This window comes from Triticum aestivum, chromosome 6A (assembly GCF_018294505.1).
Source record: "Triticum aestivum cultivar Chinese Spring chromosome 6A, IWGSC CS RefSeq v2.1, whole genome shotgun sequence".
In the NCBI taxonomy this organism is placed as follows: Eukaryota; Viridiplantae; Streptophyta; class Magnoliopsida; order Poales; family Poaceae; genus Triticum; species Triticum aestivum.
Window position 1 is genome coordinate 190,354,198 of NC_057809.1, and position 25,931 is coordinate 190,380,128.

The following is a 25,931-nucleotide window of genomic DNA, read 5'->3' on the forward strand; positions in this document are numbered from 1 at the left end:
AGTTGCTTCACACTGAGCTTCGTGACTGCTTTGCGCAAGTTGGGAGTGTTTCTGGGAGAGTGGAAGCCACCCTCGCCAAACTAGAGGTTGTGCTAGATGTGTCTTCGCTGCCTGAAATTTAGACTAGATCTTCAGTTGGGGTGGAAGCAAACCTCTATGGACATCCCCCCTTGCTGCAGCATGTCCATCCTTGAGGCCTGTGCTGCTGACTGCCTCTTGGAGTGTAGTCATTGACGGGGTCGTGACTCCAGTGCTACAGATTATGAGGAGCGTTGCGGCAAGCCTACTTCACCTCTTTCAATGGTGCTTCCGAAGAAGATGGGCAGGTGATATCTGTGCGTGACGAGGTTGATAAGGTAGGTGCTTTGGCACTAATTTCGATGCGTAACTATAGGGTTTGCCTCTGCCATGTGGGCAACTGGAGGCGCCAGAGTGAAGGAAATATGCCCTAGAGGCAATAATAAAGTTATTACTTATTTCCTTATATCATGATAAATGTTTATTATTCATGCTAGAATTGTATTAACCGGAAACATAATACATGTGTGAATAAATAGACAAACAGAGTGTCACTAGTATGCCTCTACTAGACTAGCTCGTTTATCAAAGATGGTTATGTTTCCTAACCATAGACAAAGAGTTGTTATTTGATTAACGGGATCACATCATTAGGTGAATGATCTGATTGACATGACCCATTCCATTAGCTTAGCACCCGATCGTTTAGTATGTTGCTATTGCTTTCTTCATGACTTATACATGTTCCTATGACTATGAGATTATGCAACTCCCGTTTGCCGGAGGAACACTTTGTGTGCTACCAAACGTCACAACGTAACTGGGTGATTATAAAGGTGCTCTACAGGTGTCTCCAAAGGTACATGTTGGGTTGGCGTATTTCGAGATTAGGATTTGTCACTCCGATTGTCGGAGAGGTATCTCTGGGCCCTCTCGGTAATGCACATCACATAAGCCTTGCAAGCATTGCAACTAATGAGTTAGTTGTGAGATGATGTATTACGGAACGAGTAAAGAGACTTGCCGGTAACGAGATTGAACTAGGTATTGAGATACCGACGATCGAATCTCGGGCAAGTAACATACCGATGACAAAAGGAACAACGTATGTTGTTATGCGGTCTGACCGATAAAAGATCTTCGTAGAATATGTAGGAGCCAATATGAGCATCCAGGTTCCGCTATTGGTTATTGACCGGAGACGTGTCTCGGTCATGTCTACATTGTTCTCGAACCCGTAGGGTCCGCACGCTTAAGGTTTCGATGACAGTTATATTATGAGTTTATGAGTTTTTATGTACCGAAGTTTGTTCGGAGTCCCGGATGTGATCAAGGACATGACGAGGAGTCTCGAAATGGTCGAGACATAAAGATTGATATATTGGAAGCCTATATTTGGATATCGGAAGTGTTCCGGGTGAAATCGGGATTTTACCGGAGTACCGGGAGGTTACCGGAACCCCCCGGGAGGTATATGGGCCTTAGTGGGCTTTAGTGGAAGAGAGGAGAGGTGGCCAGGGCTGGGCCGCGTGCCCCTCCCCCCTAGTCCGAATAGGACAAGGGAGAGGGGGCCGGCGCCCCCCTTCCTTCTCTCTCTCCTCTTTCCCCCTTCCCGAATCCTATTCCAACTAGGAAAGGGGGGGGGAATCCTACTCCCGGAGGGAGTAGGACTCCTCCTGGCGCGCCCTCCCTGGCCGGCCGCACCCCCCTCTTGATCCTTTATATACGGAGGCAGGGGCACCCCTAGACACACAAGTTGATCCACGTGATCATATTCTTAGCCGTGTGCGGTGCCCCCTTCCACCATAGTCCTCGATAATATTGTAGCGGTGCTTAGGCGAAGCCCTGCGACGGTAGTACATCAAGATCGTCACCACGCCGTCGTGCTGACGGAACTCTTCCCCGACACTTTGCTGGATCGGAGTCCGGGGATCGTCATCGAGCTGAACGTGTGCTAGAACTCGGAGGTGCCGTAGTTTCGGTGCTTGATCGGTCGGGCCGTGAAGACGTACGACTACATCAACCACATTGTGCTAACGCTTCCGTTGTCGATCTACAAGGGTACGTAGATCACACTCTCCCCTCTCGTTGCTATGCATCACCATGATCTTGCGTGTGCGTAGGAATTTTTTTTGAAATTACTACGAAACCCAACAGTGGCATCCGAGCCTAGGTTTTATGTGTTGATGTTATATGCACGAGTAGAACACAAGTGAGTTGTGGGCGATATAAGTCATACTGCTTACCAGCATGTCATACTTTGGTTCGGCAGTATTGTTGGACGAAGCGGCCTGGACCGACATTACGCGTACGCTTACGCGAGACCGGTTCTCCCGACGCGCTTTGCACAAAGGTGGCTAGCGGGTGACAGTTTCTCCAACTTTAGTTGAACCAAGTGTGGCTACGCCCGGTCCTTGCGAAGGTTAAAACAGCACCAACTTGACAAACTATCGTTGTGGTTTTGATGCCTAGGTAAGATTGGTCTTGCTTAAGCCCGTAGCAGCCACGTAAAACATGCAACAACAAAGTAGAGGACGTCTAACTTGTTTTTGCAGGGCATGTTGTGATGTGATATGGTCAAGACATGATGCTAAATTTTATTGTATGAGATGATCATGTTTTGTAACCGAGTTATCGGCAACTGGCAGGAGCCATATGGTTGTCGCTTTATTGTATGCAATGCAATCGCGCTGTAATGCTTTACTTTATCACTAAGCGGTAGCGATAGTCGTGGAAGCATAAGATTGGCGAGACGACAACGATGCTACGATGGAGATCAAGGTGTCGCGCCGGTGACGATGGTGATCACGACGGTGCTTCGAAGATGGAGATCACAAGCACAAGATGATGATGGCCATATCATATCACTTATATTGATTGCATGTGATGTTTATCTTTTATGCATCTTATCTTGCTTTGATTGACGGTAGCATTATAAGATGATCTCTCACTAATTATCAAGAAGTGTTCTCCCTGAGTATGCACCATTGCGAAAGTTCTTCGTGCTGAGACACCACGTGATGATCGGGTGTGATAGGCTCTACGTTCAAATACAACGGGTGCAAAACAGTTGCACACGCGGAATACTCAGGTTATACTTGACGAGCCAAGCATATACAGATATGGCCTCGGAACACGGAGACCGAAAGGTCGAGCGTGAATCATATAGCAGATATGATCAACATAGCGATGTTCACCAATGAAACTACTCCATCTCACGTGATGATCGGACATGGTTTAGTTGATTTGGATCACGTAATCACTTAGAGGATTAGAGGGATGTCTATCTAAGTGGGAGTTCTTAAGTAATATGATTAATTGAACCTAAATTTATCATGAACTTAGTACCTGATAGTATCTTGCTTATTTATGTTTGATTGTAGATAGATGGCCCGTGCTATTGTTCCGTTGAATTTTAATGCGTTCCTTGAGAAAGCAAAGTTGAAAGATGATGGTAGCAATTACACGGACTGGGTCCGTAACTTGAGGATTATCCTCATTGCTGCACAGAAGAATTACGTCCAGGAAGCACCACTAGGTGCCAGGCCTGCTGCTGGAGCAACACCAGATGTTATGAACGTCTGGCAGAGCAAAGCTGATGACTACTCGATAGTTCAGTGTGCCATGCTTTACGGCTTAGAATCGGGACTTCAACGATGTTTTGAACGTCATGGAGCATATGAGATGTTCCAGGAGTTGAAGTTAATATTTCAAGCAAATGCCCGGATTGAGAGATATGAAGTCTCCAATAAGTTCTATAGCTGCAAGATGGAGGAGAACAGTTCTGTCAGTGAGCATATACTCAAAATGTCTGGGTATAATAATCACTTGATTCAATTGGGAGTTAATCTTCCAGATGATTGCGTCATTGACAGAATTCTCCAATCACTGCCACCAAGCTACAAGAGCTTCGTGATGAACTATAATATGCAAGGGATGAATAAGACTATTCCCGAGCTCTTCGCAATGCTGAAAGCTGCGGAGGTAGAAATCAAGAAGGAGCATCAAGTGTTGATGGTCAACAAGACCACTAGTTTCAAGAAAAAGGGCAAAGGGAAGAAGAAGGGGAACTTCAAAAAGAACAGCAAGCAAGTTGCTGCTCAAGAGAAGAAACCCAAACCTGGACCTAAGCCTGAAACTGAGTGCTTCTACTGCAAGCAGACTGGTCACTGGAAGCGGAACTGCCTCAAGTATTTGGCGGATAAGAAGGATGGCAAGGTGAACAAAGGTATATGTGATATACATGTTATTGATGTGTACCTTACTAATGCTCGCAGTAGCACCTGGGTATTTGATACTGGTTCTGTTGCTAATATTTGCAACTCGAAACAGGGACTACGGATTAAGCGAAGATTGGCTAAGGACGAGGTGACGATGCGCGTGGGAAATGGTTCCAAAGTCGATGTGATCGCAGTCGGCACGCTACCTCTACATCTACCTTCGGGATTAATATTAGACCTAAATAATTGTTATTTGGTGCCAGCGTTAAGCATGAACATTATATCTGGATCTTGTTTGATGCGAGACGGTTATTCATTTAAATCAGAGAATAATGGTTGTTCTATTTACATGAGTAATATCTTTTATGGTCATGCACCCTTAAAGAGTGGTCTATTCTTATTAAATCTCGATAGTAGTGACACACATATTCATAGTGTTGAAACCAAAAGATGCAAAGTTGATAATGATAGTGCAACTTATTTGTGGCACTGCCGTTTAGGTCATATCGGTATAAAGCGCATGAAGAAACTCCATACTGATGGGCTTTTGGAACCACTTGATTATGAATCACTTGGTACTTGCGAACCGTGCCTTATGGGTAAGATGACAAAAACACCGTTCTCCGGTACTATGGAGAGAGCAACAGATTTGTTGGAAATCATACATACAGATGTATGTGGTCCGATGAATGTTGAGGCTCGTGGCGGATATCGTTATTTTCTCACCTTCACAGATGACTTAAGCAGATATGGGTATATCTACTTAATGAAACACAAGTCTGAAACGTTTGAAAAGTTCAAAGAATTTCAGAGTGAAGTTGAAAATCATCGTAACAAGAAAATAAAATTCCTACGATCTGATCGTGGAGGAGAATATTTGAGTTACGAGTTTGGTGTACATTTGAAACAATGTGGAATAGTTTCGCAACTCACGCCACCCGGAACACCACAGCGTAATGGTGTGTCCGAACGTCGTAATCGTACTTTACTAGATATGGTACGATCTATGATGTCTCTTACTGATTTACCGCTATCGTTTTGGGGATACGCTCTAGAGACGGCTGCATTCACGTTAAATAGGGCACCATCAAAATCCGTTGAGACGACGCCTTATGAACTGTGGTTTGGCAAGAAACCAAAGTTGTCGTTTCTGAAAGTTTGGGGCTGCGATGCTTATGTGAAAAAGCTTCAACCTGATAAGCTCGAACCCAAATCGGAGAAATGTGTCTTCATAGGATATCCAAAGGAAACTATTGGATACACCTTCTATCACAGATCCGAAGGCAAGACTTTTGTTGCTAAATTCGGAAACTTTCTGGAGAAGGAGTTTCTCTCGAAAGAAGTGAGTGGGAGGAAAGTAGAACTTGACGAGGTAACTGTACCTACTCCCTTATTGGAAAGTAGTACATCACAGAAACCTGTTTCTGTGACACCTACACCAATTAGTGAGGAAGCTAATGATAATGATCATGGAACTTCAGAACAAGATACTACTGAACCTCGTAGATCAACCAGAGTGAGATCCGCGCCAGAGTGGTACGGTAATCCTGTTCTGGAAGTCATGCTACTAGATCATGATGAACCTACGAACTATGAAGAAGCGATGGTGAGCCCAGATTCCGCAAAATGGCTTGAAGCCATGAAATCTGAGATGGGATCCATGTATGAGAATAAAGTATGGACTTTGGTTGACTTGCCCAATGATCGGCAAGCAATTGAGAATAAATGGATCTTCAAGAAGAAGACTGACACTGATGGTAATATTACTGTCTACAAAGCTCGACTTGTTGCAAAAGGTTTTCGGCAAGTTCAAGGGGTTGACTACAATGAGACCTTCTCACCCGTAGCGATGCTTAAGTCTGTCCGAATCATGTTAGCAATTGCCGCATTTTATGATTATGAAATTTGGCAGATGGATGTCAAAACTGCATTCCTGAATGGATTTCTGGAAGAAGAGTTGTATATGATGCAACCAGAAGGTTTTGTCGATCCAAAGGGAGCTAACAAAGTGTGCAAGCTCCAGTGATCCATTTATGGACTGGTGCAAGCCTCTCGGAGTTGGAATAAACGCTTTGATAGTGTGATCAAAGCATTTGGTTTTATACAGACTTTTGGAGAAGCCTGTATTTACAAGAAAGTGAGTGGGAGCTCTGTAGCATTTTTGATATTATATGTGGATGACATATTACTAATTGGAAATGATATAGAATTTCTGGATAGCATAAAGGGATACTTGAATAAGAGTTTTTCAATGAAAGACCTCGGTGAAGCTGCTTACATATTAAGCATAAAGATCTATAGAGATAGATCAAGACGCTTAATTGGACTTTCACAAAGCACATACCTTGACAAAGTTTTGAAGAAGTTCAAAATGGATCAAGCAAAGAAAGGGTTCTTGCCTGTGTTACAAGGTGTGAAGTTGAGTCAGACTCAATGCCCGAGCACTGCAGAAGATAGAGAGAAAATGAAAGATGTTCCCTATGCTTCAGCCATAGGCTCTATCATGTATGCAATGCTGTGTACCAGACCTGATGTGTGCCTTGCTATAAGTCTAGCAGGGAGGTACCAAAGTAATCCAGGAGTGGATCACTAGACAGCGGTCAAGAACATCCTGAAATACCTGAAAAGGACTAAGGATATGTTTCTCGTTTATGGAGGTGACAAAGAGCTAATCGTAAATGGTTACGTCGATGAAAGCTTTGACACTGATCCGGACGATTCTAAATCGCAAACCGGATACGTGTTTACATTAAACAGTGGAGCTATCAGTTGGTGCAGTTCTAAACAAAGCGTCGTGGCGGGATCTATGTGTGAAGCGGAATACATAGCTGCTTTGGAAGCAGCAAATGAAGGAGTCTGGATGAAGGAGTTCATATCCGATCTAGGTGTCATACCTAGTGCATCGGGTCCAATGAAAATCTTTTGTGACAATACTGGTGCAATTGCCTTGGCAAAGGAATCCAGATTTCACAAGAGAACCAAGCACATCAAGAGACGCTTCAATTCCATCCGGGATCTAGTCCAGGTGGGAGACATAGAGATTTGCAAGATACATACGGATCTGAATGTAGCAGACCCGTTGACTAAACCTCTTCCACGAGCAAAACATGATCAACACCAAGGCTCCATGGGTGTTAGAATCATTACTGTGTAATCTAGATTATTGACTCTAGTGCAAGTGGGAGACTGAAGGAAATATGCCCTAGAGGAAATAATAAAGTTATTACTTATTTCCTTATATCATGATAAATGTTTATTATTCATGCTAGAATTGTATTAACCGGAAACATAATACATGTGTGAATACATAGACAAACAGAGTGTCACTAGTATGCCTCTACTAGACTAGCTCGTTGATCAAAGATGGTTATGTTTCCTAACCTTAGACAAAGAGTTGTTTTTTGATTAACGGGATCACATCATTAGGTAAATGATCTGATTGACATGACCCATTCCATTAGCTTAGCACCCGATCGTTTAGTATGTTGCTATTGCTTTCTTCATGACTTATACATGTTCCTATGACTATGAGATTATGCAACTCCCGTTTGCCGGAGGAACACTTTATGTGCTACCAAACGTCACAACGTAAATGGGTGATTATAAAGGTGCTCTACAGGTGTCTCCAAAGGTACATGTTGGGTTGGCGTATTTCGAGATTAGGATTTGTCACTCCGATTATCGGAGAGGTATCTCTGGGCCCTCTCGGTAATGCACATCACATAAGCCTTGCAAGCATTGCAACTAATGAGTTAGTTGTGAGATGATGTATTACGGAACGAGTAAAGAGACTTGCCGGTAACGAGATTGAACTAGGTATTGAGATACCGACGATCGAATCTCGGGCAAGTAACATACCGATGACAAAAGGAACAACGTATGTTGTTATGTGGTCTGACCGATAAAAGATCTTCGTAGAATATGAAGGGGCCAACATGAGCATCCAGGTTCCGCTATTGGTTATTGACCGGAGACGTGTCTCGGTCATGTGTACATTGTTCTCGAACCCATAGGGTCCGCACGCTTAAGGTTTCGATGATAGTTATATTATGAGTTTATGAGTTTTGATGTACCGAAGTTTGTTCGGAGTCCCGGATGTGATCACGGACATGACGAGGAGTCTCAAACTGGTCTAGACATAAAGATTGATATATTGGAAGCCTATATTTGGATATCGGAAGTGTTCCGGGTGAAATCGGGATTTTACCAGAGTACCAGGAGGTTACCGGAACCCCTCGGGAGGTATATGGGCCTTAGTGGGCTTTAGTGGAAGAGAGGAGAAGTGGCCAGGACTGGGCCGCGCCCCCCTCCCCCTAGTCCGAATAGGACAGGGAGAGGGGGCCGGCACCCCCCTTCCTTCTCTCTCTCCTCTTCCCCCCCTTCCCGAATCCTATTCCAACTAGGAAAGGGGGGGGGGGAATCCTACTCCCAGAGGGAGTAGGACTCCTCCTGGCGCGCCCTCCCTGGCCGGCCGCCCCCCTCTTAATCCTTTATATACGGAGGCAGGAGGCACCCCTAGACACACAAGTTGATCCACGTGATCATATTCTTAACCGTGTGCGGTGCCCCCTTGTAGGATCGAAAGTATGTCTAGAGGGGGGTGATTAGACTACTTGACCAAATAAAAGCTTAACCTTTTCCCAATTTTAGTTCTTGGCAGATTTTAGCTAATTTAGGACAAGTCAAGCAATCATCACATAATTCAAGCAAGCATGCAAAGAGTATATAGGCAGCGGAAAGTAAAGCATGCAACTTGCAAGAATGTAAAGGGAAGGGTTTGGAGAATTCAAATGCTATTGGGGACACGGATGTTTTTCCCGTGGTTCGGATAGGTGGTGCTATCCTACATCCACGTTGATGGAGACTTCAACCCACGAAGGGTAACGGTTGCGCGAGTCCACACAGGGCTCCACCCAAGGGTAACGGTTGCGCGAGTCCACACAGGGCTCCACCCACGAAGGGTCCACGAAGAAGCAACCACCCACAAAGGGTCCACGAAGAAGCAACCTTGTCTATCCCACCATGGCCATCGCCCACACAGGACTTGCCTCACTAGCGGTAGATCTTCACGAAGTAGGCGATCTCCTTGCCCTTACAAACTCCTTGGTTCAACTCCACAATCTTGTCGGAGGCTCCCAAGTGACACCTAGCCAATCTAGGAGACACCACTCTCCAAGAAGTAACAAATGGTGTGTAGGTAATGAATGTGTAGGTAATGAACTCCTTGCTCTTGTGCTTCAAATGATAGTCTCCCCGACACTCAACTCTCTCTCATAGGATTTGGATTTGGTGGAAAGAAGATTTGAGTGGAAAGCAACTTGGGAAGGCTAGAGATCAAGATTCATATGGTAGGAATGGAATGTCTTGGTCTCAACACATGAGTAGGTGGTTCTTTCTCAGAACATATGAGTTGGAATGGTGTGTGTGTTCTGATGGCTCTCTCATCGAATGAGAAGGAGGTGGAGGGGTATATATAGCCTCCACACAAAATCCAACCGTTACACAGTTTTCCAATCTCGGTGGGACCGAATTAATAAACTCGGTCGGACCGAAAATGTAAACCTAGTGACCGTTAGAGATTTTCGGTGGGACTGACATGCAACTCGGTAGGACCGATATGGTTAGGGTTTGGGCATAATGTAATCTCAGCGAGACCGATTACACAAACTCGGTGAGACCGAATTTGGTAATTAGCTAACCAGAGAGTTGGTCAGGCAAACTCGGTGGGACCGATTTGCTCTTTCGGTGAGACCGAGTGGAACTCGGTGAGACCGAAAAGTTACAAAGGGGAAACACTGAGTTTACATTGCAATCTCGGTGGGACCGATTCGCTCTTTCGGTGAGACTGAAAAGTTACGAAAGGGAAACAGAGAGTTTGCAACCCCATCTCGGTGAGACCGAGATCCCTATCGGTAGGACCGAATTGCTTGGGTTTGGCAGTGGCTAATGACAAGTGGAACTCGGTGGCGCCGGATAGGAAGAATCGGTAGGACCGAGTTTGGCTTAGGGTTTAGGTCATATGTGGATATGGGAAAGTAGTTGAGGGTTTTGGAGCATATCACTAAGCACATGAAGCAAGAGGCTCATTAAGCAACACCCCATCCCTCCTTGATAGTATTGGCTTTTCCTAAAGACTCAATGTGATCTTGGATCACTAAAATATAAAATGAAGAGTCTTGAGCTTTTGAGCTTGAGCCAATTCTTTGTCCTTAGCATTTTGAGGGTTCCACTTTCACATCCATGCCATGCCAATCATTGAGCTTTCCTGAAATAATCATCTTGGAATAGCATTAGCTCAATGAGCTATATGTTGTTATGAATTACCAAAACCACCTAGGGATAGTTGCACTTTCAATCTCCCCCTTTTTGGTAATTGATGACAACATATAGATCAAAGCTTCGACAAATGATAATAAGCATGAAATATATCGTCGCTTTGAGAAGTATGTGATAAGTAAGAGCTCCCCCTAAATTTGTGCATATTTAAAATTTGCTTTGGACTGCAAATGAACAAAGATTTAGAGTCATGGGTTACTCTTCCATGTCACATACATCTTGGTGGAGCGCTCAAAATGATAAGAATGAAATACATGCACTCGTCACCAAGAAAAGTGAATGATCACACAAGATAGATAGGATAATAGTATTAAGCAAGCATTAAGTGTAGCTTATGATCAAACACATGATCATCAATGTCTCACAAATAATGACGTAGTATCTCAAGCACTCAAAAGCAAACAAGTTTGAAAAACCACCAAATAAAGCAAGAGAGAAAAGCAACACACTCTCTCTCGAAGCCTATGATCTATACATCTTCTCCCCTTTGGCAACAAGTTACCAAAAAGTTCCTAGAAAATGCATAGTGCTAAATCGACGCTCAGGCTTGATCTTCTGGTGGTTGTGGAGTCCGGATCACTCCAAGGACGAAGGCTTCGGTAGATGCTGAAGTAGACGCTGGAGTTGGAGCTGAAGTAGACACTGGAGTTGGAGCTGAAGTAGATGCTGGAGCTGGTGGAACTGAGGCTGTAGCTGGTGCTGAAGTGGTGGCTCTTGTGTCAGCAACTGGCACGGCAGACGACCTCGGACCTCTTGGCACTCTGGCCAAGGTAGTGGTAGTCCTGCCTCTCCTCTCCTGCATGTCCTCCTGGAGCTGCTCCACTGCAGACTGAACTTCCGTTACTTTGACATCCAAGTCATAGAACTTCTGTTCCATGATTCTCTCTAGGCTCTGCTGATTCTGAGTGAGGGTGGCCAGACTTTGCTCAATCCTCAGCGTGGATGCAATCAAGTAACCAGGCTGCTCTTGTTTAGTCTTCAAGAAATACTCAGATACCTCCTCTTGAGTAGGCATCTTGGCAGCTTTCTCCTTCCTCGCCTTCTCCTTCTTTGCGTATGCTTGGGCAGATGATGGCTCGTTCTCAGTCATGACAACTTGATTGTCCTCGAAATCTGGACGGATGGGCAGGTGTTCCTTGTCCAATAGATATATGCCCGTGCCCATCTTGGAGTTGATGAGCTCCTGAATTTGAGGGGCATATCCGCAGCTCCTCTTATGATCTGCTGCAGTTCTCTTGATAGTTTCCACTATGAGGCTCATCACCTTGAACTTCTGAGGCACATCAAACACATGTAGCAAGTTGATAGAATGGCCTTTGATCATCTTGTGATCTCCAGACTTGGGCAGTAAGGTGTGCCTTAGTATCCAATTGATCGTAGGCAGTCCTGACAGAAGGTAATGCACATACCCAAATTTGAAGGTGTCAAGAGCTTCATTGGGAATTTCCTTGTACATATTGGACATGGAGTTATGGTCCATCTTCTTCTTGGCATAGATATCCAAGTCATCATCTTGCTCCTCTGGGGCATTAATGATCTGTGCCCACTCAGCAACTGTGGATTGGTACCTTGTACCCTCAGACATCCATGTGATCCTCCCATCTGGATAAAAGTGTGTCGTGGAGTAGAACTGCATGATAAGCTCCTCGTTCCACTTTGTGAGCATCTGCCCAACAAAGTCAGCTACTCCACAAGCTATGAAGCTGTCTTGCACTCCAGGATAGTGCTCCTCGTTTTCCTTGATATATTCCCAGTCGACCCATCTCATATCACATACAATGGGCTTCTTATCTAGCAGCACAGTCTCATAGAAATCTTGCTGCTCCTTGGTGTGAAATCTGTAGTCCACTGTTGTCCTTCTCCTTGAAGCATATGGGTCTACTTCTCTCCATTTCCTCAGCCCTGAATCTCTCCTGAGCTTCATGTCCTCAGCCACAGGATGAGCATCGTTGTGGTCTGGGATCTTGGGCTTTAGCTTTCTCAGGACATTCTCTTCCTCTTCTTTAGCAACAGTCTCAGGCACTGGGGCCTTGTTCTTCTCAGCTGCAGGAATGCTCCTTGTATTTCTCTTAGGCTTTGGCTTTGGAGCTGACTTTGCCTTGGAAGCAGCTCCCCCTGATTTTATGGCATCTCCCATTAGCTTGGGTGCCTTGGGCGCTGGTGCAGCTGCCTCTTCTTCTTCTTCCTCTTCCATGATGGAAGCTTTGCCAAGCACTCTAGCCACTGTCTTCTTCACCCTTTCCTTTCTTTTCTTGCCCTCAGCTGCAACTGGCTCTATGGGCTTCTTAGTTGACATTCTGGCCTTTGACATTGGCTGCCTGCCTGCTGGCCTTTTGATTTTCAAACCTGGCTTAGTGCCTTGAGCTGGCTCAACTCTCTTGGAAGTGGCCTCTTCCTCTGCCACATAGTCCTCATCTTCGGAATCTGAAGTCCTCTTCTTCCTTTGTCTCGTGGCAGCCTTTGGCAAATTACTAGGAGTGCTCCTGCTGCCTTCATCAGATGAACTGGAGGGACTAGTGCCCTCACTCATCACCACTTGCTGCTCTGACATATTTTGGCTATCACTTTGATCAGACATGCTGCAAACTGACTGCTGACCCTGTGAATAGATTATAGATGAGATAGAAAAGATGAGCATCACAAAATGCAGAGATTTTTGCAAAAGAATGATCCAAAAACTTAGTTTTAGTTTCCCACCGAAATCATCTCGGATCTACCGATTTTCAAACCCGGTGATACCGAAGCAGTTTTGGAACCTAAACTAGTGAACTCGGTAGGACCGAGTCACAGTTCGGTGGCACCGAGACTACTAGGGTTTCACTGAGTTCAAAAATCGGTCACACCGATAAGTAATTCTCGGTCAGACCGAGTCTCACTTGTGCAATGGCATAAGCCAAATCGGTGGGACCGAGTTTTTCAACTCGGTGGGTCCGAGATAGTTTCGGCGGAAAAGTAAACCTAGAATTTTTGAATCAAACCTAATCTATGAGCGTTTTGACTGGATAGGAGTGTTTCAATCGTGGCTAGAATCAATATGATCACAATGTGCTAGGAATCAGATTGGGGAATAGCACAAAGATCAAGTCCATACCCTAGTTCGGCGGGAACTTGCTACGGCGGCAACGGCGGGGCAGAATTCCCGTTGACGGCGACGGAGACCAGCGACTGGAGGCTGCTGGCGGCGAGAAGACGATCCGGAGACCACGAGGGCAGAGCAGGCTATCGCGCGGGCGAGGGGTTCGGAGAAATTTCCAAAATTTTGCCCGTGACTATATATAGCCCGACCCTGTCGGTGTGACCGAGTGGAACAACTCGGTGGCACCGAGATTCATAACTGCAAGCAGTTACTGAAACTCGGTGTGACCGAACTGTTCAAATCGGTTGCACCGAGATCGAAAACCTAGATCAACTTAATGATCTCGGTAGGACCGAAAGTGGAGTATCGGTGAGACCGAGAATCATAAAGAGGTTTTGGAAGTTTAAGTCTATGACAAATCGGGGACTCCGAGCGCTCCTCACACAGAGTGGTTCGAATCTGACTTGATCAAATTTTGTGATGCAGCATGAATAGAGTTTGAGACGAGAAAAGCATAGATAGCTAGAGGAGGTTCTTAGGCATTCTTGTCCATCCACTTGGCAAAAGAAGATAAAACCAAACAATCAAAACAACAAGTGGATGTCCTCGAATGAGTAAAATATGCAACCAGCATGCTCACACAATAAGATGGCAAATGAAATATGTGACAAGGCATGCACAACCAATTCTAGCATCTATGAAGCAGTTTGCGATGACTAGGTCATCTATATATGAGTATATTGACTTAGGAGTCAAGTGAGAACACTTGATCATAGGTCATACTCATCGTTTAAGCTCAAGTGGGGTTACCACTTTTACATAAAGCATTGTTTTGTTCACATCTTTAGAGTTGCTTTAGCTCAAGTCTTAGAGTAAAGCTCCCCCTAGATGTGATATCCCCCCTAAGAGGGATGAACTAACCTTGGGTTTTGTCGATGATGACTTCATGTAGATATTGAAGATGTGGATGCTCAATGTTGATGTAGATCTCTTGGAGCTATCCATTTGAGTGAATTGCACTTTCAATACCTACATGGGTTAGTCCCACAAGGAACAAGCAAGGATATCCATAGACACAGAGTGATGCACACAAAAGATGATGTCCATGAAAACTTTTAGATTACCTTGTCCCTTGTCTTACCAGCAAGAGGGTTTGTGACTCCTTGAACTAGTGCAGGATGTGGAAGTTGATTGCACTTGTTCTTGCCAAAATGATAAGAGTGAAGTATGTTGGCGGAGTCACCCTCAAGAACTCTCTAGTTCTTCTTCTTTTGGATCCACACCATCTTGGTGGGAATCCTTGGAGTTGTAGTCGTGCTTGATGAAGTGGTACTTGAAGTAGTCTTGGGAATCCACTTGACTAAGGTCTTTGGAGCTTCTTCAAATGCGTCAATTTCCTCTTGAAGCTTGTCCTTGTCTTTTTGCTTGTAGTCTTGTGGAGGAAGATCATCTTGAGCTTGTGTCCCCTAGAAAGAAGTATACTTCTCTTGTTGAGGGACAAACTTTGTCTTGGGGTATTGATCTTCTTCCCACTCAACTCCATTGGCATTGAACTTTTGTTCAAAACCAATACCTTGATTCTTCCGGTGCATTCCTTGCTTGCGCACAATTTCCTCGAATTGCTTACTCCCGGCAAGGCTTTTGTACACTCCTTTCTCTATAAATCCCTTCAATAAGCTATTTTCTTGCTCAAGTGTAACTTGGCTAAGAGAATCATTAGTGGAATCAAGAGAGCTACTAGAAGTAACAATATTGGATTTAGCATGATCATTGTTACTACTAGAGGAAGAATCTTTCTTGTTCTTGTTACTAGACTTGACTTGAGGCATGTAAGTGGATAAGCGTAAACGCTTGGCAATGTAAGAATAACTTTTCTTGCGGAGATCATCATTGATTGCTTTTAAGAACTCATGCTCTTGCTCAAGATTGAGCTTTTCAAAGCATAATTTCTCATGAGCTTTTAAAAGTTCTCGATGATCTTCGAAGATGGTTTCATGAGCTAACTTAAGAGTGTTTAGTTCTTTAGTTAGGTCCTCAATCTTCTCCTTATCATTGTCATTCGTTTTATCTTGATTAGCATGTTTAATTGACATTTCATCATAGTATTCATCACTAGAGTTGTCACCAAGCAAATCATCACCTAACAAGTCATCTTCATCACTATTGAAATCAACATACTCGGGTGTGTTACCTTAGGACCTTTGGCCATGAAGCATCTTCCAATTCCTTCATTTGGTGAGTCAAATATGTCGTAGGAGTTGGTTGACACAAGTGCTAGACCGGCAACACCTTCATTTTGAGTATCTTCGGAGCCGGAGTAATAACTTCTCTCGGAGTGGTTGTCGGAGTCGGAGCCGGATACCCATTCACCAACATGAGCTTGATGTCTTCGTCTTGTGTAGCTCCTTGATGATTTTTCCTTCCTTTCCGAATCCTTGCTTCTCCGTGAGTATCTTCGTTCATAACGATCATCTCTACTCCTTCTCTCTCTTGGTGGTGATCCTTTGCTTCTTCTTTTTGGAGAATCTTCTCTTCTCTTGTAGGGAGCCGTACACTCATTGGAATAGTGTCCGGGTCTTCCACAATTGTAGTAGTTTCGCTCTCGACTAGAAGATCTTCTGTCATTGTAGGACCTCGACTTGGAGCTTCTATCTTTGCTTCTACTCTTGTAGAACTTGTTGAAGTTCTTCACCATTAAGCTCAATTCTTCATTGAAGTCTTGTTTCTCACTTGATGATGTAGGGGCTTCACATGAGGCTTTATAGGCACCACTTGATTTGTTGTGAAGTTCCTCTTTATCCTTAAGTGACATCTCATGAGCAACAATTCTTCCAATCACCTCCGTTGGCTTGAGATATTTGTAATTGGGCATCATTTGGATCAATGTGCACACGGTATCATATTTTCCATCCAAGGCTCTTAGAATCTTCTTGATGATGAATTTATCGGTCATCTCTTCACTTCCTAAGCCGGCAATCTCATTTGTGATGAGAGCAAGCCTAGAGTACATTTCAGCGACACCTTCACCATCCTTCATCTTGAACTTGTCAAGTTGGCTTTGAAGCACATCCAACTTGGATTCCTTGACGGAGTCGGTACCTTCGTGCATATCAATCAAAGTGTCCCAAATTTCCTTTGCATTCTCAAGGCGGCTGATTTTGTTGAATTCTTTGGGGCACAATCCGTTGAAGAGAATATCACAAGCTTGAGCATTGTATTGCAACATCTTCAACTCATCCGCGGTGGCTTCACGGTTTGGTTCTCTCCCATCGAAGAAGTCACCTTGCAAACCAACACACACAATAGCCCAAACGGCGGGGTTATGTCCAAGAATATGCATTTTCATTTTATGCTTCCAACTAGCAAAATTAGTACCATCAAAGTAAGGACCTCTACGGTGATAATTTCCCTCGCTAGACGCCATACTCTCCTAGGTTGTGAAACCAAGGCTATGACCACCAAAAGCTATGGAGATCAAGGCAAATGGAGACCAAAGCTCTGATACCACTTGTAGGATCGAAAGTATGTCTAGAGGGGGGTGATTAGACTACTTGACCAAATAAAAGCTTAACCTTTTCCCAATTTTAATTCTTGGCAGATTTTAGCTAATTTAGGACAAGTCAAGCAATCATCACATAATTCAAGCAAGCATGCAAAGAGTATATAGGCAGCGGAAAGTAAAGCATGCAACTTGCAAGAATGTAAAGGGAAGGGTTTGGAGAATTCAAACGCTATTGGGGACACGGATGTTTTTCCCGTGGTTCGGATAGGTGGTGCTATCCTACATCCACGTTGATGGAGACTCCAACCCACGAAGGGTAACGGTTGCGCGAGTCCACACAGGGCTCCACCCAAGGGTAATGGTTGCGCGAGTCCACACAGGGCTCCACCCACGAAGGGTCCACGAAGAAGCAACCACCCACAAAGGGTCCACGAAGAAGCAACCTTGTCTATCCCACCATGGCCATCGCCCACACAGGACTTGCCTCACTAGCGGTAGATCTTCATGAAGTAGGCGATCTCCTTGCCCTTACAAACTCCTTGGTTCAACTCCACAATCTTGTCGGAGGCTCCCAAGTGACACCTAGCCAATCTAGGAGACACCACTCTCCAAGAAGTAACAAATGGTGTGTAGGTAATGAACTCCTTGCTCTTGTGCTTCAAATGATAGTCTCCCCAACACTCAACTCTCTCTCATAGGATTTGGATTTGGTGGAAAGAAGATTTGAGTGGAAAGCAACTTGGGAAGGCTAGAGGTCAAGATTCATATGGTAGGAATGGAATGTCTTGGTCTCAACACATGAGTAGGTGGTTCTTTCTCAGAACATATGAGTTGGAATGGTGTGTGTGGCTCTCTCATCGAATGAGAAGGAGGTGGAGGGGTATATATAGCCTCCACACAAAATCCAACCGTTACACAGTTTTCCAATCTCGGTGGGACCGGATTAATAAACTCGGTCGGACCGAAAATGTAAACCTAGTGACCGTTAGAGATTTTCGGTGGGACTGACATGCAACTCGGTAGGACCGATATGGTTAGGGTTTGGGCATAACCTAATCTCGGTGAGACCGATTACACAAACTCGGTGAGACCGAATTTGGTAATTAGCTAACCAGAGAGTTAGTCAGGCAAACTCGATGGGACCGATTTGCTCTTTCGGTGAGACCGAGTGGAACTCGGTGAGATCGAAAAGTTACAAAGGGGAAACGCTAAGTTTACATTGCAATCTCGGTGGGACCGATTCGCTCTTTCGGTGAGACCGAAAATTTACGAAAGGGAAACAGAGAGTTTGCAACCCCATCTCGGTGAGACCGAGATCCCTATCGGTAGGACTGAATTGCTAGGGTTTGGCAGTGGCTAATGACAAGTGGAACTCGGTGGCGCCGGATAGGAAGAATCGGTAGGACCGAGTTTGGCTTAGGGTTTAGGTCATATGTGGATATGGGAAAGTAGTTGAGGGTTTTGGAGCATATCACTAAGCACATGAAGCAAGAGGCTCATTAAGCAACACCTCATCCCTCCTTGATAGTATTGGCTTTTCCTAAAGACCCAATGTGATCTTGGATCACTAAAATATAAAATGAAGAGTCTTGAGCTTTTGAGCTTGAGCCAATTCTTTGTCCTTAGCATTTTGAGGGTTCCACTTTCACATCCATGCCATGCCAATCATTGAGCTTTCCTGAAATAATCATCTTGGAATAGCATTAGCTCAATGAGCTATACATTGTTATGAATTACCAAAACCACCTAGGGATAGTTGCACTTTCACCCCTTCCACCATAGTCCTCGATAATATTGTAGCGGTGTTTAGGCGAAGCCCTGCAACGGTAGTACATCAAGATCATCACCACACCGTCGTGCTGACGGAACTCTTCCCCGACATTTTGCTGGATCGGAGTCCGGGGATCGTCATCGAGCTGAAGGTGTGCTAGAACTCGGAGGTGCCGTAGTTTCGGTGCTTGATCGGTCGGGCCGTGAAGACGTACGACTACATCAACCACGTTGTGCTAATGCTTCCGTTGTCGATCTACAAGGGTACGTAGATCACACTCTCCCCTCTCGTTGCTATGCATCACCATGATCTTGCGTGTGCGTAGGAATTTTTTTGAAATTACTACGAAACCCAACACAGAGTTCATCATGTCGGTGGTACCCATGGCTGGCGATGTTCTTGCGGTGGTGTCTATGAGGGACAAGGTGGTGTCTGTGGGTCCCGAGGTCGATGAGGTAGGTGTTTTGTGTAGCGACCCGACCTTAGATGGCCAAGTCTCTGTGCTTCAGTGTCATCCCTGGATCGGTAATGCTGACACACACAGTACTCGAAGGATTTATAACAGAGTGGCAATCACACACTTATTACATCGAATGTCTCCAAAGAGAACTTATTACAATAATATGGCTTATGGCCATCTAATACGATAACAACGGAAGGCTTGGAAGATAAAGTGAGTCCATCAACTCCAACGGCATAGCTGAGCTGCACGGCAACGACCTAACGAACCTTACTCCTCATCTGAAAAGTCTGCAACATAACACGTTGCAGCCCGAAAATGGGTCAACACATGGAATATGCTGGCAAAGTAACACAGTAGAGCAGGAACAGAATAATGCTATCACTACATGCATATTTGGCTGGTGGAAAGCTCTATGGTTATAGTTTTTGCGAAAAGCCAATTTTTCCCTACAACAAAGGAATAGCTTTTAATTTAACTATCATGGTAGTTGAAACAACATTGAGAAGGTTCCTCCAACTCAATCCCAATTAAAGTGATTAACATCCCAACAATATTATTTAAGAATGATGAGATACATGTGATAACCCAAATACTAGATACTCAAGAATTTTCCATAACCGGGGACACGGCTAACCATGATTAGATTATACACTCTGCAGAGGTTTGTGCACTTTTCCCCACAAGACTCGATCGCCTCTTTGGATTTCTCGCACTACAAGGTGTTTGAGAAACGGATGACCGAGACGCAGTCTTTCAGAAACATTAACTCTCTACTCCGGACAGACCATACCAAACCTACTTCCCACTACCTGCTGATCTGCCTCGTCAATAGCTTCACGTAACTTACTCAACTATGCTAGAGCCCATAATAGCCTGTGGCTGCACACGGAAGTTTCTAGCATGAATCATCTCAGTTCCCTTTGAGCCTGGGTGGCAGTCCATAGGAAGATCACACAGGTACTCCGGGATTTCCAAAAATACAGACAACACTGGGTACTCCAGGTGCCTCAATCCACCCAGATGTCAATTTAAGTTGCCACCTTAAGTTGAACCATTAATTAACAAACTCACATCTGTCATGTATTTCACTCAAACCCAAATCACGTCTACGAGCATAGCATATCATAGCAATATAAGCAACGCGTGGAAGTAACTCCCAGGGGTTTGAATGTAACAGGGTAATAGGTTCTACCTCATCAACTACTTCCCAACCCACATGTTAATGATATCCTAATCATGCAATGTTTGAGGATTGGAACTAATGCATAAAAACTGGGTGATAAAAGAAATATGATCAAAGTGTTACTTGCCTTGCTGACGGTCTGCGAAACCTAGGGACTCGTAGTAGCACGCTTCGCACTCCGGGTGTTCTATCGCAAACAAACAATAACATACATAAGCAACAAGCGAAGATGCGCAAGCAAAACTCAAATAAAAGAGGTTGACCAGAAGGTTCAACTTAAGAACTCCGGTTCGCAAAAAGAATCAAATCAAACGGAGCAACGACACTCAAATGGCGAAAAAAGGAAGCTCCATTTACTAATCTGAACCTAGGTCAAATTTTACAGTAGCAAAAACTTATTTAAGTTGGTTAAACGGAAAAAAGGATTTTGAGACGAAACTCTAGGCGCTTGAATCGCCTGATTCCGACTAACGAGCGAAAAGATAAACAGAAACTAAGATCGGATCAGAAATCGCGATCAGAAAACTCACGGAATAAATCTGATAAAAGAAAACTGACGAATAGACTAACGAACGAGCGTTCGTTAGCTATAACTAACGGGCGAAAACTGTTCGTTAAAACGAACGTACGGACGAACGTCCGCTAACTAGAAAAACCGAGAAAAACCGGCGATCCGAAAAAAACGAATCTAGGGTTTTCTAAAAAACCCGTACGGTTCTTAAAAAAAACGGCGGCTCGGATCCGGCGGCTACCTCCGGCGAGGGGCTCCGGCGAGGTGAGGTGGCGGGGCTGCAGCTTGCGGGGCGGCGGCTTAGCGCGGCGGCGGCGGCTAGCGCGGGCGGCGGGGTTGGCGCGGGGCGGCGGTGGCTGTGGGGGTGGGGGGGGGGGGCTCGGGCGGCGCGTATATAAAGGGGTGGGGCGAGGCGGCTTGGAGGAGGGGCCAAGGCAGCGGCGGTGGAGTCCGGCTCGGACTCCTCGTCCGAGTCGGCGGCGGCGGCGGCTTGGCTCGGCTGGGCCTTAGGCCTAGTCGGACGCGGAATTTTTTTTAAAATAATTTCGCCGACCAAAAAAATCCTAGAAAAATAAATAAAAATCAAAAATGCCAAAATAAATTTTCACCGTCTAAATAAAATATTTAAACGAGATGAACATTTTCTTGGCCCTAAAATGTAATTTTGAAAACGTGCAATTTTTCTAGTGCAAACAAAATTACAATAAAATCCAAATAAAACAAAGATTTGATTTTAATATTTTTCTCCAATATTTCAATTATCTTGGAGAAGTCATATTATCTCCTCTCATATATTTTGATATGAAATATTTTCGGAGAGAAAAATAATGAAAACCAAAATCCTCGTTTCATAATTTGATAAAGTCAAATTTGAAAACCGGGAAAAATCCCCAACTCTCTCCGAGGGTCCTTGAGTTGCTTAGGATTTCAAGGATCGCGAGACGGAATGCAAATAAAATATGATATGCATGGATGACTATGTATAACATTCCAAATTGAAAATTTGGGATGTTACATTCTGGCACCTCATTCTAAGGCGTCGAAGTCCATTCGGTCTTCCATCTTTGACCGTGAAGGTATGTTGGCACGTATTGACGAGGCGATCTTCAAGAAAAAGCTTTCCGGCTTGCTCGCCTCCTTGAGGTAGCTAGCCCTGGGTCTGGCAAGGTGATTGCTTGCCTCCTAGCGAAGGAGGCTTCTACGAGCAAAATCAAAGAGGTGAAGAAGGCACTTCAGAGCATAGACAAGAAAAGGGGCGCCATTGGTAAGGCATCCGCGGCTGCTTAATGGATAATACTCAGTCTCTTCGACCACCATCTCCGATTGACTCGTCTCAGTACATTTGGTGGTGTTCGTTGTCTTCAACCATGATTTTGTTGGGGGTTTCTTACTGACGTAGAAGTGCGAGGGATTGTGGTTGTTGCGTGTTATTTATATTTGTCGGGTTGACCATGGGGTCATGAAGTATCTTTCTTAGTGAGTTGTCCGAATGTGATCTATTTGTATCGGTCTTTATCCTGTTTTCCATTAATTAATCGGGCAATTATCTTCTTAATTATTAATCGATGTGGCAGTTATTTACCCTCCGTTTTGTTTCTTTTAGCAAAAACGTTTTTTTAAAGCCAGCAACCACAAAGCAATTTCATCAGATGATTTTATACTGTGTATGTTTGTATAGATCTCCTTGTTTAATCGTCGTTATTGCTGGCATAGTAGTGATAACTGATATCTACTTACTCTGGTACAGGAACAAGCGTGGTGGCCACCACGAGAAGCTCGGACCTCCTCCGTGTGGTGATGCCAGCCTCCTCCGTCATGTCCAACCCCGCCGCGTCCACGTCTGCAGGCAGCTCCAGGTCGAAGTGGAACAGCAGCGCGGCGAGCGCGAGCTCGATGTGCGCCAGCCCGAACGTCATCCCCGGGCACATCCTCCGCCCTGCTCCGAACGGTATGAACTCGAAGTCTGTGCCCTTGAAGTCCCTCCCGGCGCCGCCTTGCTCCTGGTCAAACCTCTCCGGCAGAAACTCCTCCGGCGCGTCCCAGTGCGCGGGGTCCCTGGCGATCGCCCACGAGTTCACGAGCACCGTGGCGCCCGGGGGCACGTCGTACCCTAGCACCTGGCACGGGCTCCTGCACTGGCGGAGCGTCAGCAGCGGGCCCGGCACGTGCAGCCGGAGAGACTCCTTCACGACCATGTGTACGTAGTGGAGGCTGCCGAGGACGTCCTCCGTCACCCTGCGGTGGGCAGCCAGTGCTCGCCGGACCTCCTCCTGCGCCTTATGCCGAACCCTCGGGTTCCGCATCAGCTCCGCCATTACCCACTGCAGCGCCGTCGTTGCCGTCTCGCTGCCCGCGGCGAACATGTCCTGCACGTGAGAGAAACAGAGTAGCTAAAGATTAGTAATTCCGTGGCGCGCATGCATGGCGTGGCGTGGAGATCGCAGCTAGATTGTCGCGCCGGATCACCGGAAGACCTTACAATCATAACGAATTTTATGTTCTCGGTGGTCAGCGGGTGCTGGGAGCCCACTTCTTCCTGGAGTCCGAGGAGCACGTCGACCAGGTCTTCGTCTTCGGCCTCTCCCTCGCCGGCGGCTTTCCTCTCCCGGTGCTCCTGGATGACGGCGTCCATGATCTGCAGCATCTCGCGGCGGCAGCGCTTGATCCGGCCGGGCTCGCGGCTGACGAGCATGGCGAGGCGCGATGACGGAAACAGGTCCGGCAGGCTCAGCCCGGGCCTCATGCGGAACATGTCCTCGAACAGCTTCAGGCACGCGTCGCAGCCCTTGAACGGCCTGCTGCCGATGATGGCGCGCACGGTGGAGTCCGCGATGTACGCCGCGATAATCCCTGTCAGGTTCACCGGCCGACGCTCGGACGGCGACGGCGAGGACGAGGCGACGGCGCGCAGGAGGCGGCCGAGCTCGTCCTGGCGGACGGGGCGGAAGTAGTGGACGCGGCGGGCGCTGAGGAGCTCCTGGGTGCAGATCTTGCGGAGCTGGCGCCACGCGTCGCCGAAGGGCGCGAAGACGAGGCCCTCGGAGCCCTGGAACCAGAGGCGCGACATGGGTCCGACGGGCCGAGACGCGAAGGCCGGGTCGTGGGTCTTGAGGATCTCGCGCGCCGCGTCCGGGGACGAGGCCACCACGGCCGTCACCTCGCCGAAACGGAGCAGCATCAGTGGGCCGTGGCGCCGCGCCAGGTCGCGCAACGCTTGGTGCGGGATCGCGCCCGCGAGGTGGTGCAGGTGGCCGATCACCGGCAGCGCCCACGGCCCTGGCGGGAGCCGCGCGACGCCGGACGACTCGGGCGGCGTCAATCTTCTTGAGGCGAAGAGAATGAGGGGTATGACGGCAAGGAGAGGCACGAACAGCAGCAGGTGGAGCGGGACGTCGGCGTCCATGGCAGCTCGATGGCTGGTGCGCGGGAGGAGCAACAGTTCTCAAAGATACAAGCTGTATCAGCGTGCAGTAGTGTCAATCCTTGTCCGATCTTTTTTTTTTTATTTTTGCGAATCTGGTATGCATAATGCATCACACAATTGTTATGCATCCCAGATCTGTGGCTTTATGCAGCTCACGTCAAACACGTTTAAAGGGTTGTCAAAGTTTATTGCAGTTGAGCGGTTTATCAAATGATCTACTAGAATCTTTTGCAGTTTTATTAAAGTACATCTAGATGTGTTATAAATATTATACATCTAAGTTTTATGTCACTAATCGTATGCAGATATTCATGTGGAAATTTCTTTTTGCCTTTTTCTTTTCGGGTCCGTCTATGTCACATACATGTGAGATAATACATCAAGTATAATGTCAATGTCACCTTATTTCTTTTCTATTTGTTTGATTTTAATTTGTCAAAGCCCAAAACTAAAGCCTACCTCGTCGTGCGCCTTGATGACCGGCCTATATGCAAATCTGATAACTAGCTCCCCTCATAAAAAAAATCTGGTTGCTAGCTACCCGTACAAAGAAACCTGATCGCTAGCTTTTTCTGGAAAACAAAACGATCGCTAGTGCTAAATCGACTCGTTAGCTTTTCTATTTGTTATACATTTACAGGGACATCTCCTATAGCTAGCTTCTAGGCTACCAACGATTTATTTTATTTTATGCCTTTTGATTTTTGCGTTTTTCACTATTATATTCTATAATTAATTTCCAGTAAAGAACAAAACTTCATCAACACATATTTCAAAAACATGTTCACGAATTTACATAAGTTTTTTCAAATTATAAAAAATGTCAACGAATACCAAAATTGTTCTAATATATGGTGAACAATGCTTTAATATATAATGATCATTTTCTGAGTACACACTAATTTTTTTCCAATACACACTGAACATTGTTTTTGATATACATGACATTTTTATATATGATGAACTTAAAGCGATTTTTTTATATACATTGAACTAAAAGCGAACAGGAAAACAAAAATAGAGAAAATAGATAAATCAGAAGAGAACAAGAAAAAACACATTTTGATTTTCTTTTAAAAAATTGATCAACGTGAACAATTTTAGAAAAATGAACTAATTTAAAAAATTTGAAATATGTACAGAAACTTGTGAATTTATGAACAAACAAAAAATTATCAGAATATGAAAAAATAAGATCAACTTTTGAAAAATAGAAAAATTAAAAGGAGAGGAAAAAATGAAGAAAATGATAAATAAAAAAGCAGAAAACATGAAGAAAATGAAACAAAACAAAAAAGTGTATCCTACCTACTTGGGCCGGCTCATCTGCAGTTTGTTCGCTAACGAGGGTGGACATGAAACTAGGAAAGAAAATGTTGGACCCTCAATGGCAAGTCGAGGGTGGACTCTCAATTGGGAATAAAAAA

General features: G+C 45.3%; 1 protein-coding gene across 1 annotated transcript; it reads right to left on the bottom strand.

Moving 5' to 3' along the window:
* Nucleotides 1–22,730: 22,730 nt before the first annotated feature.
* LOC123130543 (desmethyl-deoxy-podophyllotoxin synthase-like) lies at nucleotides 22,731–24,582 on the bottom strand. Its single transcript, XM_044550417.1, has 2 exons — nucleotides 23,560–24,582; nucleotides 22,731–23,446 (listed from the first exon to the last, which is right to left on the bottom strand). Exons 1-2 carry the CDS (start codon nucleotides 24,481–24,483, stop codon nucleotides 22,814–22,816), a joined length of 1,557 nt encoding a protein of 518 aa, XP_044406352.1. The 5' UTR covers nucleotides 24,484–24,582; the 3' UTR covers nucleotides 22,731–22,813.
* Between the last annotated feature and the right edge of the window lie 1,349 nt (nucleotides 24,583–25,931).

Bases quoted from the DNA above. Each gene is read 5' to 3' on its own strand.
- LOC123130543 (XM_044550417.1), bottom strand. From the start codon at position 24,483: ATGGACGCCGACGTCCCGCTCCACCTGCTGCTGTTCGTGCCTCTCCTT. The intron at 23,447-23,559 runs GTAAGGTCTTCC...TCTCACGTGCAG, and splicing joins ACATAAAATTCGTTATGATT to GACATGTTCGCCGCGGGCAG.